This window comes from Ovis canadensis, chromosome 2, assembly GCF_042477335.2.
Source record: "Ovis canadensis isolate MfBH-ARS-UI-01 breed Bighorn chromosome 2, ARS-UI_OviCan_v2, whole genome shotgun sequence".
Taxonomy (NCBI): domain Eukaryota; kingdom Metazoa; phylum Chordata; class Mammalia; order Artiodactyla; family Bovidae; genus Ovis; species Ovis canadensis.
In genome coordinates this window covers 62,479,569-62,493,603 of record NC_091246.1, presented here as the reverse complement: position 1 = coordinate 62,493,603, position 14,035 = coordinate 62,479,569, and the positions used below count along the sequence as shown (strand labels likewise).

Sequence of the window (14,035 nt, the reverse complement as noted above, 5' to 3'; positions counted from 1 at the left end):
TGCCATCTGTGAGATGGGCTTAGGGCTCCTATAAGGATGATGCAGTCCATTTTTCCTCAGTGGTTCCTAAAACCATCCCAGCTATGTCATTTGCCTTAATTCTCATATACCAGTCTAAATGTACTGCTCACTGGCAGATAGAATATGGGACACATCTCTATGTTCAACATTCCCCCAAAAGTCAAATTTTTCAGCACTCACCAGAAATCCAAACTTGGAACAACAACCCAAAAAGAAATATAAGACATGCCATTTTTTAAGGGCAAAGAAATGTTACATGCACCGCACCCTCATCTCTTACACATTACAGAGAAGGCACTTAATAAATACTTGTTGAATAAAATTAACCAAATGAATGAATTCATTCATTTGTGGTCATGAATCAAAGTCATGATTATCACATTGGTATTTTCCTGTCGGCTCTCCCACGGTGACCTTTGCCCAGTGTTTCATCTTTTTAAAACTGTTATTCTGGTGATATTTTCTTAAAAAGAGAGACACAAAACCACAACACAGAAAAGAAAAATCAAAATGTATTTTTTCAAGTTCCATTCCAGGTAACAAATATTTGACCAATGAATTAATGCTTTCTAGTGTGGCCTTGGATAGGAAAATTGCCTCTTTCCATAGTTCAACATGGTCTGAAGTACCAACAGATCTCTTACTGATTTGCAGAACAGGATAAAGCAGTTAAGCTCTGAAAAAGCATTAACAATTTATCCTCATTGCCAATCAAGAAATCACCCAAATTTCCCACCTCCCACCATCCCAAGACCAAAGAAAAAGGGCTGTAAATCAGTCATCATGCATCTCACAAAAATCATACACTATCCTTGGAAAACCAAATCCTTAGCTTTCCATCCCCCTACCTTTGGGCAACATTTCCCCCAGAGAATAACCTAAGAATACAGGAGCACTGATTTGAAAGGAAGCCAGCTAATGCAAGGGCTAATGGTAAAGATAAGGTGAAAATTTCAAGCCCCAGGAGGCTTGTTGCTAATAGATTGGAATGCTTTTTAATGAGGCAAGGAGATGAGGGGAGTTGGGGGGAAGGTACCCAGCCCTTCAAGTCCTCCTTGGGTGAACAGTTTGTGCTTGTTCTGAGGTAGGGTGACCCTTGATAAGTGTGAAAGAGGGATGACTGACCCCCCAAACATGTTGTACAGTGTGGCTTCCAGGGACCCTTTCTTCAGGTTTCTGAAACTGATCACATGTGCTCAGGCCATACTTAAACTATACACTCCAGCAACTCTTGAAGCCACTAGAACTCTGCACTGCAATGAATCAAAATTTTCAAAGCATGTTTTCATTTAGAAACCCCATCTTTACTTATATGACCTGACAGAGTAATTCAGCTTGTAATATTATATACCCAGCTTTGAAAAAGGGAGTAATTCTTAAGAGGTTGGCTTCCTCAACTCTCTAACCAATAGTGTCCCTGAGCTTAAGGGAAGGGAAAACATTTCTTAATAATTGCTAGTTTTATATATCCTTGTTCTCTTTAAAAAAGAAAATGCTAGGGCGTTTGTCTTCGATTTCCCTTTCCTCTCTTCTAGAGAAACCTGAAATGCCCAGTGATCATATGATCCACTGATGATACTCAAACCCAGTAGATGTCACTAGGATGCTACTTTTCGCTGACTAGTTTGTGCAGGAGCGTCCTCCAGTCTGTGCAAATACACCTTCTCTCCATTGTTTTCCTTTCTGCCACCATATAAAGCCCTATGTTGCTGGAAAGGAGAGAGGAGGAAGTCAAGTGACTTTTTTATGTACAACTATATACATCAATACAATATGAGAGTTAGGTGATGAATAGCAGTGGAGGTTAGAGTCTGCACACAGAGTGAGAAAATAAATTAATCTGCCTGGTTCTTTAAGTGCCCAGCATTCTGCACCAAGGAATGAGGTATGAAGGAGCAGCTTTCCCAGCTGATTCATGCAAATGTCTTCCTGTGCCACTTGAGCGTGATGAACCCTGCACATGCAAAGCACCCTGCACAAGGGTCAATATCTAGGAAAACCCATTCATCAAACAACAGGGAAGTCCTTGGGCAAGAGAGACCTGAGACTCAGAAGGCACGTCCCAGAAGGCCCTTGGGATAAGGCCATTCTGGCAGAGGCTCTGACATCATCAATGTTATATCACCAATCTATGTTACCATAGAGTTCATGGAAGGCAGGGCAAAGGCTGTCATCTTCTTACTTCTGTTTTTTTGTTTTCTGTTTTTTGGTTTTTTGTTTGTTTGTTTGTTTGTTTGTTTTACAATCGTGTGAGGTCTTCTGGAGAACTACTACCCGCTTCCCCCTCTGGAATCTCCTCAGCTGGTTCTATTTTGATTTCAAGTCCAAAGGCAGAATTTATCCTTCCAGGAGAGTAGTCATTTCTTTTTAAGTCTGCAAGGAAGACAGTTAAGACAGTGATAGGGAAACCTTAAGAACATGATGTTCAGATAGACTGGACTTTAGGCCAAGTGCTCAGAGAAGACTCTGCTCCCTCTGATGTGTGAAACTCAAACCCTCAACCCTGTTCAAGGTATACCCCACCAGGCACACATGTATTTAACTCCCCAAGGCTGTGTTCACTGTGGCAAGTCTCGGTTGCTTGGCTCAATACATAGTGCCCTTGAGACGTGACCTGGCCAGAGCTAAGTGAGGCCATACTAGAAACAGGGCATTTTCACTGTTGAATGATGGCAGAATCAGACTGTCCAGTCAGAATGGTGGACTTGAGACATCAGTGGTCAGTTTTCTGCAACAAAAATGTACCTCAGGTTTGGCTGAACCTCTAAAAGCATTGTCCAGTGACCAAATCCTCTGCTTCCTGAAGCCTCCTTCTTTAGTTCAGCAGGGAAATTACCTAAAGAAATCATTAACAAGGGCAACCCTTGGGGAGAACTTAAGGAGGACAGTGAGCTTTAAATGTTTGGATATCACGGTATACCATGTTGATTAAATTTGTTAAGCTTAAACATAAATTCCTTTATAATTTTTTAATATTAAATGGCCACTATCTGAACATAAAACTAATACATACTATAGTTTGATAATAGCCAACACTTATTACATTTCTTCAATCCTTACACCACTTTTATGAGGTAGGTGCTATCATTCCCAGCTCATGGATGAGAATGAGGCCCAAAGTCACAAAATTAGTACAAAGCATTTCTGGGATGTGAGCTCAACCTATGGACCCCATGCTCTTATACACTTTCTGAGATGACTTCTCTTAAAAAAAAAAAAAGTAAAATATAAACACAAAGAAAAATCACCCCTACTCCTGTTTTCTGAGCTAAGCTTTTTTAAATTCAAATTACCAAATGTTCGAGTAAATGAGGATATTTCTTATTTCCATTTAAATGTGTTAACTAAGGTTTTGAAAGGAAATAAGGATTAGATCTAGAAATGGAGGAATTCTTGAATGATTCAAAAGCCACCATGGTAGGGAAAGGCAAGAAGGAAGGGGATGGAGGAATCTTAATCCTATAGAAGAGGTGACTGGAGGGAAGCAGTGAATTACACCTAAAGTTTCCCTTAATCCTGGCTGATCAGATATAGCCCCTGTGTCCTCAAGAACAAGAAGTGGTCCTGCCCAGGAAACAATGAATCAGAGGTGGGAAGAGGTCAGCACCTGAGGATGCTGAGTTAATAAGCTGGATTCTGGCCTGCGATCATAGGCTGGGAGATACGTGTCAGCTCCTGCCTCCAGGAGGACCCTTACCTGGAGGCTTGGATGTGGTTCAGTCCAGGCCCCGCTCCTTCCTGGACTATTTGTAGTCAGAGAGGAGGTCAATAGGCAGCTCAGCCAATGTGCCAAGGACTGTTCTCTTTGCCCACTTCCACTGTATGGTTTGTGAGGAGTCCTGGGCAGCCACCAGATGACAGCGAGACCCCACTCTCGGTACCACTCGAGTCTGACATCCCCACCACAACTTCCCCAGCTGACAAGCTACTCCCTGCTGGAACTGGAAGCTGTTACCCATCCCTCTCTCCTGCGGCATCGTGCCCATAGGAGCAACTCCTACCTTCAACTCCAACAAGATTAGAAATGGCCTTTCGTTGCTGTAAATTTTCACCTACTTCATCCCAAGTTACAACGGATGTTGATCTTTTACTGATTCCCAATTTGGGGTTCAATCACTTATGATAAGGCTGGAAGGGCTACTCAGCTTAAAAGATGTGAAATTCCATTTTAAGGACAAGTGTGGTACAACCTTAGAGAAACAGGGAATGAGCTGAGACAGACATAAAGCGTCCCTTCTGAGATAAGAGGAAAGAATGCGATAGAGCTGGGGCTGCCAACTTGGGGCCCACAGACCTCTGGCTGTTGCCTTTTATGTTAGGAATATTTTTCTGTGCTAAGTCTACTAGTCTTAGAGAAAGCATGTCACACTATCAAATCAGATTTTAAAAACATATCTTGTAATATATGTTGACAGGGGTAGGTTTTTATCATAAAAAGCACTACTTTAATTGATAGCTGGTGCTTCCTTCCATGCCCCAGCCTCCCAAATGTCCAATGAGTAAATAAGAACAGAATAGAAATACTGCGGGCATCACACAAGATCCAAGGGGTGGGGGCGCGGTGGGGGGAATCTGCCTCCATCCAATTTTACCCCCAATTAAGTAGGTGGAACGTTTCCCTTAGAGAGACTGTGACAAGCATTGGGCCTGATGTTGTTTTATCACATTTTGGCAGAACCTGAAGTAAATCTCTGTCCTTTTAATCCCTTTAGAGACTTGAAAAATTTGCAGTCAGAAAGTCAGGCCTCGACTGCGAATGAGATAAAAAAGTGATTAAGATTTTCTACTCCATCCCAGGTTACAATGGCTGTTGCTCAATGAGAGATTTACTTAGAGAAAAATAGAATTGTTTGGGGCATACCCGGGAGTTTGAGCTTCCGGCAGCAGGGGTTGCAACGATGTTTTGCAATGAAGTTTCTAATTGCATCTTCCCCTAAATTGGCTGGTCCAAACACCATTCCTCTTGATCTAGAGGAAATATCAGAATATCAATTAGATCACAGCTAAGAAAAAGGAGCTCAACTAGGATTCTCTCCGATGCTGAACAGTATCCCATAGTAACCCAGTAAACTTGAAGGAGCCAACAAAGAACAGAGCACTTTGGGGAAGCAACAATGTTAGGTCTGCACATTTAAAATTCAAATGCACTTCAATCTTTGTACCCAACTCCAAGACCTACTGTGAAACTCATTTCCACACTAATCTGATAGAAAAGTGAATTTTCTATGTACCACAGTAAAACAAAATACAGTGAGACCCTTTCTCATGCATATGGGGTGAGAGAATGACATTCACTACCAACTGTTCTACTAGAAAACCCAAAAGGTAAGTATGCCATAAAATAAATTTGCTATTGGAGCACCCCTCCTGAAAAGACTGATGTGCATTGTTTCAAACCCAAATACTGTTCTGACCATAATTAATGTCCTCAAACACAAAGCCCAACAAAATCCGACACCCAGGATGCATGGCTCTCTCGATAGCTCCTTCTCCTCTGCAAACGGCTACGGCAGTTTTCTGGGCTCTTAGTGAAAAGACGTGACAACTAGGAGAAAATGATTTTGTGGAAGTAAACTTAGCTGACAAAATTACAAACAGAATCATATATATTAGGCACATTTTGAACACTCTAAAAGTGATCTATTATAGATTCTCATAATATTATAAAATTATAATAGATTCCAGGGTCAAAGTTTACCCGTTATTAGATCATATACAACTATCATTCTTGGACTGACATGCTATACACCATGGAACACAGCACACCAGGAATACCTCCAAAGAAACTTTATGAAAGCTAATATTTTATTTTAATGACATGCTGAGAGGAAAACAGCACATTTTAAAATCTGAACTCAATTACCGCTCTTAAATACCACGTCTTAAGAAAAAAGAAAAGCAAACTATCACAAAAGGAAACAATAAACTTTGCTTCTAAGGAATGTGGTTTTTCAAAAGGGACGTGGTGTAAAAATGGACTTTTTTTTTCCATCTGAGTATTGAAACATTTATCTCAATTTCCACTTCCTTTTGGCAGAATAACAGTAGCTGCTCTGAAGATGTGCCAAGCTCAGAACGAGGGCTGATGTCAGTTTGATCTCAGATTGCCTCTTTGCTCTGAGGCGGGTAGGTGGAGGAAACCTCTTGGGAAGATGACATGGGCAGACACCCAGGATTAACTTTCCTGGTCACTCAATCGCCCTTACACAATACGGCTCTTGCAGTGTTTACCAGGCTGCATAAGCTGCCTTTTGTTAACTATTCCTCTTTCAGTCCACATGGTAAGGCATCACTTCTTTAAGGTGAAACCAAATGTAGCAAAGAAATAGAATCACACAGTATTTAGTACCAGAATTCTATGATGCTGATAATGTGAAAAACAAAGGTGGTTTTTGAGTCACTGAAATTGCAGGATTCCTTTTATAGTCTCTCTGGCATGACCCTACTGGAATATATCACTCTTTTGCCTTCCACACTGCCATTTCTTTCCCCCCAGTAAAGCATGAAAGTTCCCAACTTAGAAATATAACACTGATTCTCAGATAAAAGCTGTAAAAGAAATCATTTCCCTCTATGAGCTTTGTTAAAGTTAAGACAAAAGAATCAAAATTACTATAATATGTATGTATCAGGGGTTCAACCACTCCCTGAGCAGTGGAGAGTGAAGGAAGGTTGTAGGGACACTAACTAAAACACCATGCCTACAGCCTTGCAGTCTCAGACAACCATGCTTGAAAAAATATACAACTGTTTTCCAGATTTTTCACAGCACAGGAAAGCAGGTGGTAACTTGGTTTCACATTTGAGGAAATGCTAATTAGTGCCATGTACATAGAGAGATCTACTAAAGAACATCTCATCATTATCATTTCATACTTGTCAAATGCCTGAAACCATCAATGCAGTAAGTGGGAAAAAAAGAAAAAGATGCAATCCCAAACTACCAATAACACTTGAGGCAACCTCCACTGTGGGTCAGTGACCTGAGTGAGGAACCAAGGCGAGTGGCCAGAGAGGATTTGGGAAAGAAGGTGTAATGATTTGGTCTTCGCATGCAAGGGCAAAGTTCACATGCTGGGGAAAGTTATGAGACAACAGGCATTAGAGACAATATCAGAATTTGCACCACAAAATATCTTCCCTCTTGGTAGAGGATCATTCCTTTTCATTGACCCTCTTCTGCTCACAGGCAAGTTACCATCTCCACTGAGCTTCAGTTTTCTCATTTGTGAACAGGGATTGAAGACGTTTCCTTCTAAGGTTATTGTTAAGAGTAAAATAAGCAACACGTGACAGCACTTGCTCCTCAAACTTTTTTTTTTTTTTTTTTTGGTGGGGCAGAGGGCTGTAGGCTGCACTGTGAAGCATGCAGGATCTTAGTTCCCCTGAACAGGGATGGAACCCACGCTCCCCCTGTAGTGGAAGCATGGAGTTTTAACCACTGAATCTCCAGGGAAGTCCCTCTCAAACTTTTATTTACACCAAATCACGTGAAGATCTTCTGAAAATTCAGATTTTTGATTGAGGAAGTCTAGCAAGAGTCTTTTAAAACCCTGTGCTGGGAAAGATTGAAGGCAGGAGGAGAAGGGGATGACAGGATGAGACGGTTGGATGGCATCACCAACACAATGGACATAAATCTGATCAAGCTCCGGGAGATGGTGAAGGACAGGTAAGCCAGGCATGCTGCAGTCCATGGAGTCACAAAGAGTCAGACACGACTGAATGACTGAACAACAACAAAGGGAGGGTCTCAAGAGGCTGCATTTCTAACCATCTTCCGGGTGATGCTGATGCTCTTGGTCCTGGCCCATGCTTTATGTAGCAAAAGTTTAATATATAAGAGGCATCCAGAAACGTGAGCCTCATTGAACTAATCAGATGTAATTCTCCACATTGTGAGAAAATAGTATTTATTATCTTCACCATGAAGAAGAAGAATAACTGCACCAAAACTAAGTGACCCCACAAAACCAGACAGGCTATAGTGATACCAACCTATCAGTGTCCAGTGTTCCCATCCTCAAGTCATTTAAAAAAAAGTCTGCTATAAGACAGAGGCTCCCAATCCTGACTGCCCATTAGAACCACATGGGAAACTTTTGAAAAATACAGACATCAGGGTCCCATCCTGAGATTCTGACTTGAGGATAATTCTGGGCAGTTTTTTTTTTTTTTTCAAAGTCCTCTGCTGCTGCTGCTGCTGCTGCTGCTAAGTCGCTTCAGTTGTGTCCAACTCTGTGCGACCCCATAGGTGACCCTAATAGAAACTGAGACACACTGGCTGATAGAATGCAATTAAATACTCAACTGTCAAGAGGAATAATATAATCTTCTTAGAATTTGAAAAGTTGGAAATATTCAGGTCATATGAAATATACATACCAAGGTCAAAATTTAATAAATGATATACATAAAGTATACATAAATTTGATTCATTATATATGCAAAATTTTTCACTGCAAAATTATACAAAGTTTCTACTACAAACTCTTGGGCATACAGGACCACTGAAGAAATAATACATATTTTTAGCTAAAAAAAAAAAAAGCAAAGCCTTTTTCTGTACACTAAGGGTTACAACATGAACTCCAGGGTCAAATACCATGGGGTTTGGGTGCAGAGGAGCAATATAGCTCCCTTTTCTCTTCTCTAGCTCACCTGATTCAAAGAAACAGCTAATACACTTTAAGATGTACTTCCTTGTAGAGACACCTACAGATGGTACCATATTTAGATTAAATCATTCAGTAAAAGAATATAGGATAAAAGTAGTGAATAACTACAATATGAGCCCATGGGAGGGAAATAAAATTTTTTAGAGTTTGTCATATAGAAATCACCCATTTTTATAAATATATGTATATATATACATACACACACACACAACCAACAGACCTAGTTTAGACACTTAGGACAACTAAGAAATTAAAATGTCATATGCTAACAGTTCTCAAAAGTGTGGGCTTTAGGCCAGCAGAATTAGAATCATCTGGGAACTTGCAACATTATGCGAACCCATCCCAAACCCACTGAATTAGAAACCAGGGGCAAGAGCTGGAGGTAAAGGGCAGCAAAGTGTGTTTTAACAAGCTCTCCAGGTGATTATGATGCAAGTTTATGTTTGAAAACCACTGTCATTTTTCTATATTGATCCATCCTTAATCACCACTTTTTTCCTTAATCATCACTTCTTTTTACTCCACCGTTAATACCAACTCAGATCCTTTACTGCCAAGTCCTCCCAAGAGCCTGCTCATGGGGTAGAATGTCCATGGGAATTTAAAGGACAGGCAGATGACGCCTCTCTCTGTATAATTTACCGTCCTGAATTAATAGACAATCTGATGACGCCATATGTAAGCCCCACTGTTTGGGCCTCTCACAGATTTGCTGTTACTAAATAGCACACTTTCTGCCCCCAGCTTTAATGTTATAGGCATGTGATGGAAGACACGACCCATGACAAGAATACAATGACTCCACTCTGAAGACAACAAAGGAAACTGTCTCTCCTATGATATTGTCTTCATGTCAAAGCCTATGGAGGCTGAACTTACCCATATTTCTCTTTTGTCTGGGATACTAGAAAACTCAGAGTCAAATTTGCAACAAAGTTATGGCTACAGCATTGGTCTTTATACAATTTCCATTTTTGTGTACTAACAACTCCAGATTTAATCATATTCTGCTTATTTTTTGGCCTCCATTTCCTAAGCTATACATTCTTCAAAACTGTATTTTAAATCTTCCTGTATTTTATCATATCTGGATACAGATATTTGGGGATATAGATACAGACATGGATAAAACCTGCCTCAAAATCGTCCTAGGATCTAGGCAAGATATATAAGTGCTTAAAAATTATGTGTAAGAAATCATGTACGATGTGTCAAATGCAATTTTCTAAATGATAAATTAACTTACTGTTTGTCTTCAGGTTTTATTACAGATGGATCTGTCAAATTTTCTCCAACACCTCCAAGGAAAAAGAAAATTCATTTAGTAAATGGGGAGTTTCACTTTTTCAGAAATTCAAGAAAATAAAAACCAAGTTTTATTTCCTTTCTTTAAACCTACATCCACACTGTGGTAAATCCAACATCATGTGAATTTACTATACTATAAAAATTGTCCACGCAAGTTTGAAAACTTTAGTTAATGCACTATCTCCTGCAACCCCCTCTATTACGCTATAATAAACCTCTAGGCTACAAATGAGTGCATTTTGATGTGTTCACAGTTACTCATAATGGCATCCATCATTCATTTATCACTCGTATACACTAGACAGTCTAATTTTATTTTTTCTAACTCTTGGCAATCATGAAAGAAAAGTAATAGTATGCTGATAGCCTTATTTTACCAATGAGTACACTGATGTTCAAAGATAAGATATTAAGCAATTTGTCAAAGGTTGCATAGACCACAAGAGGTCTAACAGGATTCAAGCTGAGCCAAAGCCTGTGTCCCTCCCCCTAGTCCATGGTCTCTTTAGATGGAGTCCATCAGTGCTCAGCAAGGGGCAAGGTACTGTGTGATTCTGCAGATACCCACCTGTGGTCCATCACAGACACACAACAAATGCTATTTTTACAACGTTTACAAACAGAAGAATACAAACAGCCTACATTCTTGATCTGGGTGCTGGTTACACACACGTGTTCAGTTGTGGAAATTCTTTGAGATGAACACTTACGCTGTGTTCACTTTCTTGAATGTATGTGATCCTTCAGTAAATTTTACTTCTTTAAAAAATGGCACCAAAGCATAAAAAGACAATGTAAGTGTAATTTAAAACAAACATTTATCAAAACAGGTATCAACATCAAAGTGAATCTCTGTTATTAAATGCAAGTGGTGGTGAGACTGACTTCCAGTGGGAGCATTTTCACAAGTGAGCCAGTCAGACGGGTTGAGTGCACCACGTGGGCATAAGCCAGCAATTTCTGAGACCATACTCTAATCAGCACTGGTTCTCTTGGCTTGGAGGAGACCAATCTCTTGGGAAATCTACTTAAAATCATATAAAATGTAAAACATTATTATGTGTTTCTATTTGGTTTAAAAAACATGTTTCTAACAACTATTTTAAAAAAGAAAGGTTTTTATCATGTTCTATACTTTACCATGTTCTATACCATATGCTGACAGCTTTCACAGGAAAATGTAATCTTTATAATTTATAGACCATTCCCCTGAGAAACTGACATCCTTAGGAAAATAACCTGTTTTAAGTGTGTGGGGGGGTGAAGGTTGGGGTTCCAACTTTTTTTGTATCATAATACTCTGTCAGCCTGATGAAGTTAAGGGAACCCCTTCTCAGAATAATGTTTTAAAATGCATAATTTGAATATGTAAGATTATAAAGGAAACCACGATATTGAAATACAGTGATTAAAATATTTTTAAAATAGTTTTGCAATACATGTGCTTCTTATCAGCACATTAGCTAACAGGATCAAGCACAAACCTAGTAACACTACAACATTCAAGTAATAAAAATACAATCTGTATTTTAAGAAAAATATTTGTATTTGCCATGTTAACATCTGTAACTGCTATTGCAAACAGTCATGGGTACTGCTAATCCCACTGTGGTTTGTTGTCTCCATTATAATTGAAGGAAATGATAACTTTCAGCTATAGGTTAGTGTAAAGGTATAACTTTAATTTGTTTTTTCATCAAAGTTCACAGACCCTAAGACTTCTACCCAGGGACCCTTTAAGAACCCCTAGCTTAGAATCTCTCTGGGCACTGATTCTGAATAGAAAAGGGAAAATAAGTCTGAAACATAGGCTCATGCGGAAGTATGCAAATGTGCTTTCCTTTTTAAAGAAAAAGTCATAGGAAGAACATGGGCTCTTTATAGTTTTCTCATTACAGATATAAGAAGAAATAGCATAGCAGGACCCTAACTATATAACAAACATGCAGTAAATAAAAAAAAAAACTTTGTTTAACTATTTTAGTAAATAACCAGCACTATGCAGTAAACAAACAAACAGACATCCCATGTATGACCCACAGAGAGTGAAGGCCACAAATCCTTCACACGTTTAAGCTCAGACCTGATTTTATGCCTACAGCTTCCAGCAAGGATGAAAGCTTTAGGCTGATGTCTGAGTAAATTGTAAATTTAAGTTGGAGATATGCACAGTAATGAAAGAATTGGGGAAAGGGGGACTATATAGGGGGAAAAAAGTCTATCAAAATCATACCAGCTTCCATTTATTTTCAGTCTTGTAGCCTCTTAAATAGGAAGAAGTCAAAGGGTCAGGGTCTCACTCACATCCTCATCACCCTCTAGCTGTATAATCTGGACACGTTTTTTAATCTCTCTGTGTCTCAGTTGTATCATCTGAAAGTGTGAATAATCATGGGCCTTATCCTGTAGGTTACTGAGAAGATTACATGAACCAGCATATACTAACTGCTTAGCAAAACAGAAGAAGGGGAAACATGTCGACTGCTCTTTTTATTGTCTTTGTTCTATTAAGGGACTTCCCTGGTGGCTCAACGGTAGAGAATCTGCCGGCCAATGCAGGAGATACAGGAAGACCCTCTGGAGGAGGAAATGGCTACCCACTCCAGTATTCTCGCCTGGGAAATCCCACGGACCGAGGAGCCTGGCGGGCTACAGTCCATGGGGTCGCAAAAGGAGTCAGACACAACTGAGCAACTAAACAACAATTCTATCAAAAGCTCTTGTTAATAAAGTTCTATTTTCTTACCACTGGTAAAACCAGGCTCTAATGATCTCACTTTCCTGAGGTACCGTTTCCTAATGAACAGAACCTCCTCTAAGACTGAGGGTGAAGAGCATCCATAAACCTCTACATCCCTAAAACCCAATCGGACAGCTCAAAGCTTAACTACTAAACACATCTATTGAGACCCATGAATGGCAGAAGGGGGACTGCAGTGAGTGAAAACCAGAAAGCAGTTCAGAGAACCAATTATGCTGTGCCCACTCCGCCTCTCCCAGCTACCCAGGAGGCACTTGATAGGCAAACCTTAACACAGGTGCCTATCCTACCCACACACACTGTGTGTGCATGTGAGTCGATCAGCCATGTCCACCTCTTTGGGACCCCATGGACTGCAGCCTGCCAAGCTCCTATGTCCATGGGATTCTCCGGTCAAGAATACTAGAGAGGGTTGCCATTCCCTTCTCCAGGGGATCTTCCCAACCCAGGGATCAAACCCAGGTCTCCTGCATGGCAGGCAGATTCTTTACTGTCTGAGCTATCAGGGAAGCCCACCCACACACCTAGATATCTGGAAAATGTGAAAGAAATAAAACATTTTAACATCTAAAAATTCCAGTGGTATCTCTTTACTGGCATTAACAGAGTATATGCCCATGTACAGGCAACACATAGCACACCCTTATGAGAAACTCAGAGACTTACATTCTGATCCCAACCGCTTTGGGATACATCAGTGAACTTCCATATCTATGGAAAGAAGTTATTGCCCTTGTAGCAGCAGAATGTACCATGATGATGCTGCGGTTAAGGCTGACTTATACTGAAAATTGCTTTGTTGAATAAAAAATTAATAGCCCCCAAAGTTCTTTGCGTCAAGCCTTAAAAAAAAAATATGCCACAGACCACTTTAATTTTAAATACAATTGTTTTTCACTCCTATTGCTGGAAATAAAATATTGGATTTCATGTGTAATAATGATGATTCAGGCTCTCACATGTAGGGTTTTTAAAGAGAATGAGACTGGAATACTACAGTATCATTACAAGTGATCAGAAATTAGTCAAGCCTCCATAGATAAACCTATGGCCATTTCATGTTGATGTTTGGCAGAAACCAACACTATATTGTACAGCAATTATCCTTCAATTAAAAAAAAAGTTTAATTATAACAAAAAGAAGAAAAAAAAAAAGAAATTGGTCAAGCCTCTCCCTAAATTCAGCTTCCTGGCCTGATGTGGCAGCTGCTGAGTTATGACTGGCACTCTCCGGGATAAAATAAAGAGAAGAAAAGAAGAAACT

At 39.8% G+C, this 14,035-nt stretch overlaps 1 protein-coding gene across 2 annotated transcripts in view; it reads right to left on the bottom strand.

Moving 5' to 3' along the window:
* Positions 1-515: 515 nt before the first annotated feature.
* Positions 516-14,035, bottom strand: part of TRPM6 (transient receptor potential cation channel subfamily M member 6) — a 122,673-nt gene continuing 109,153 nt past the window's right edge. For both annotated transcript variants that reach the window (XM_069576352.1, XM_069576354.1), the window contains 3 exons: positions 9,949-10,000; positions 4,883-4,989; positions 516-2,394 (listed from right to left, as the gene is read on the bottom strand). In XM_069576352.1, the coding sequence (XP_069432453.1) occupies positions 2,261-2,394; positions 4,883-4,989; positions 9,949-10,000 (293 nt within the window). In that variant the 3' untranslated portion in view covers positions 516-2,260. The remainder of the gene's footprint in view (positions 2,395-4,882; positions 4,990-9,948; positions 10,001-14,035) is intronic.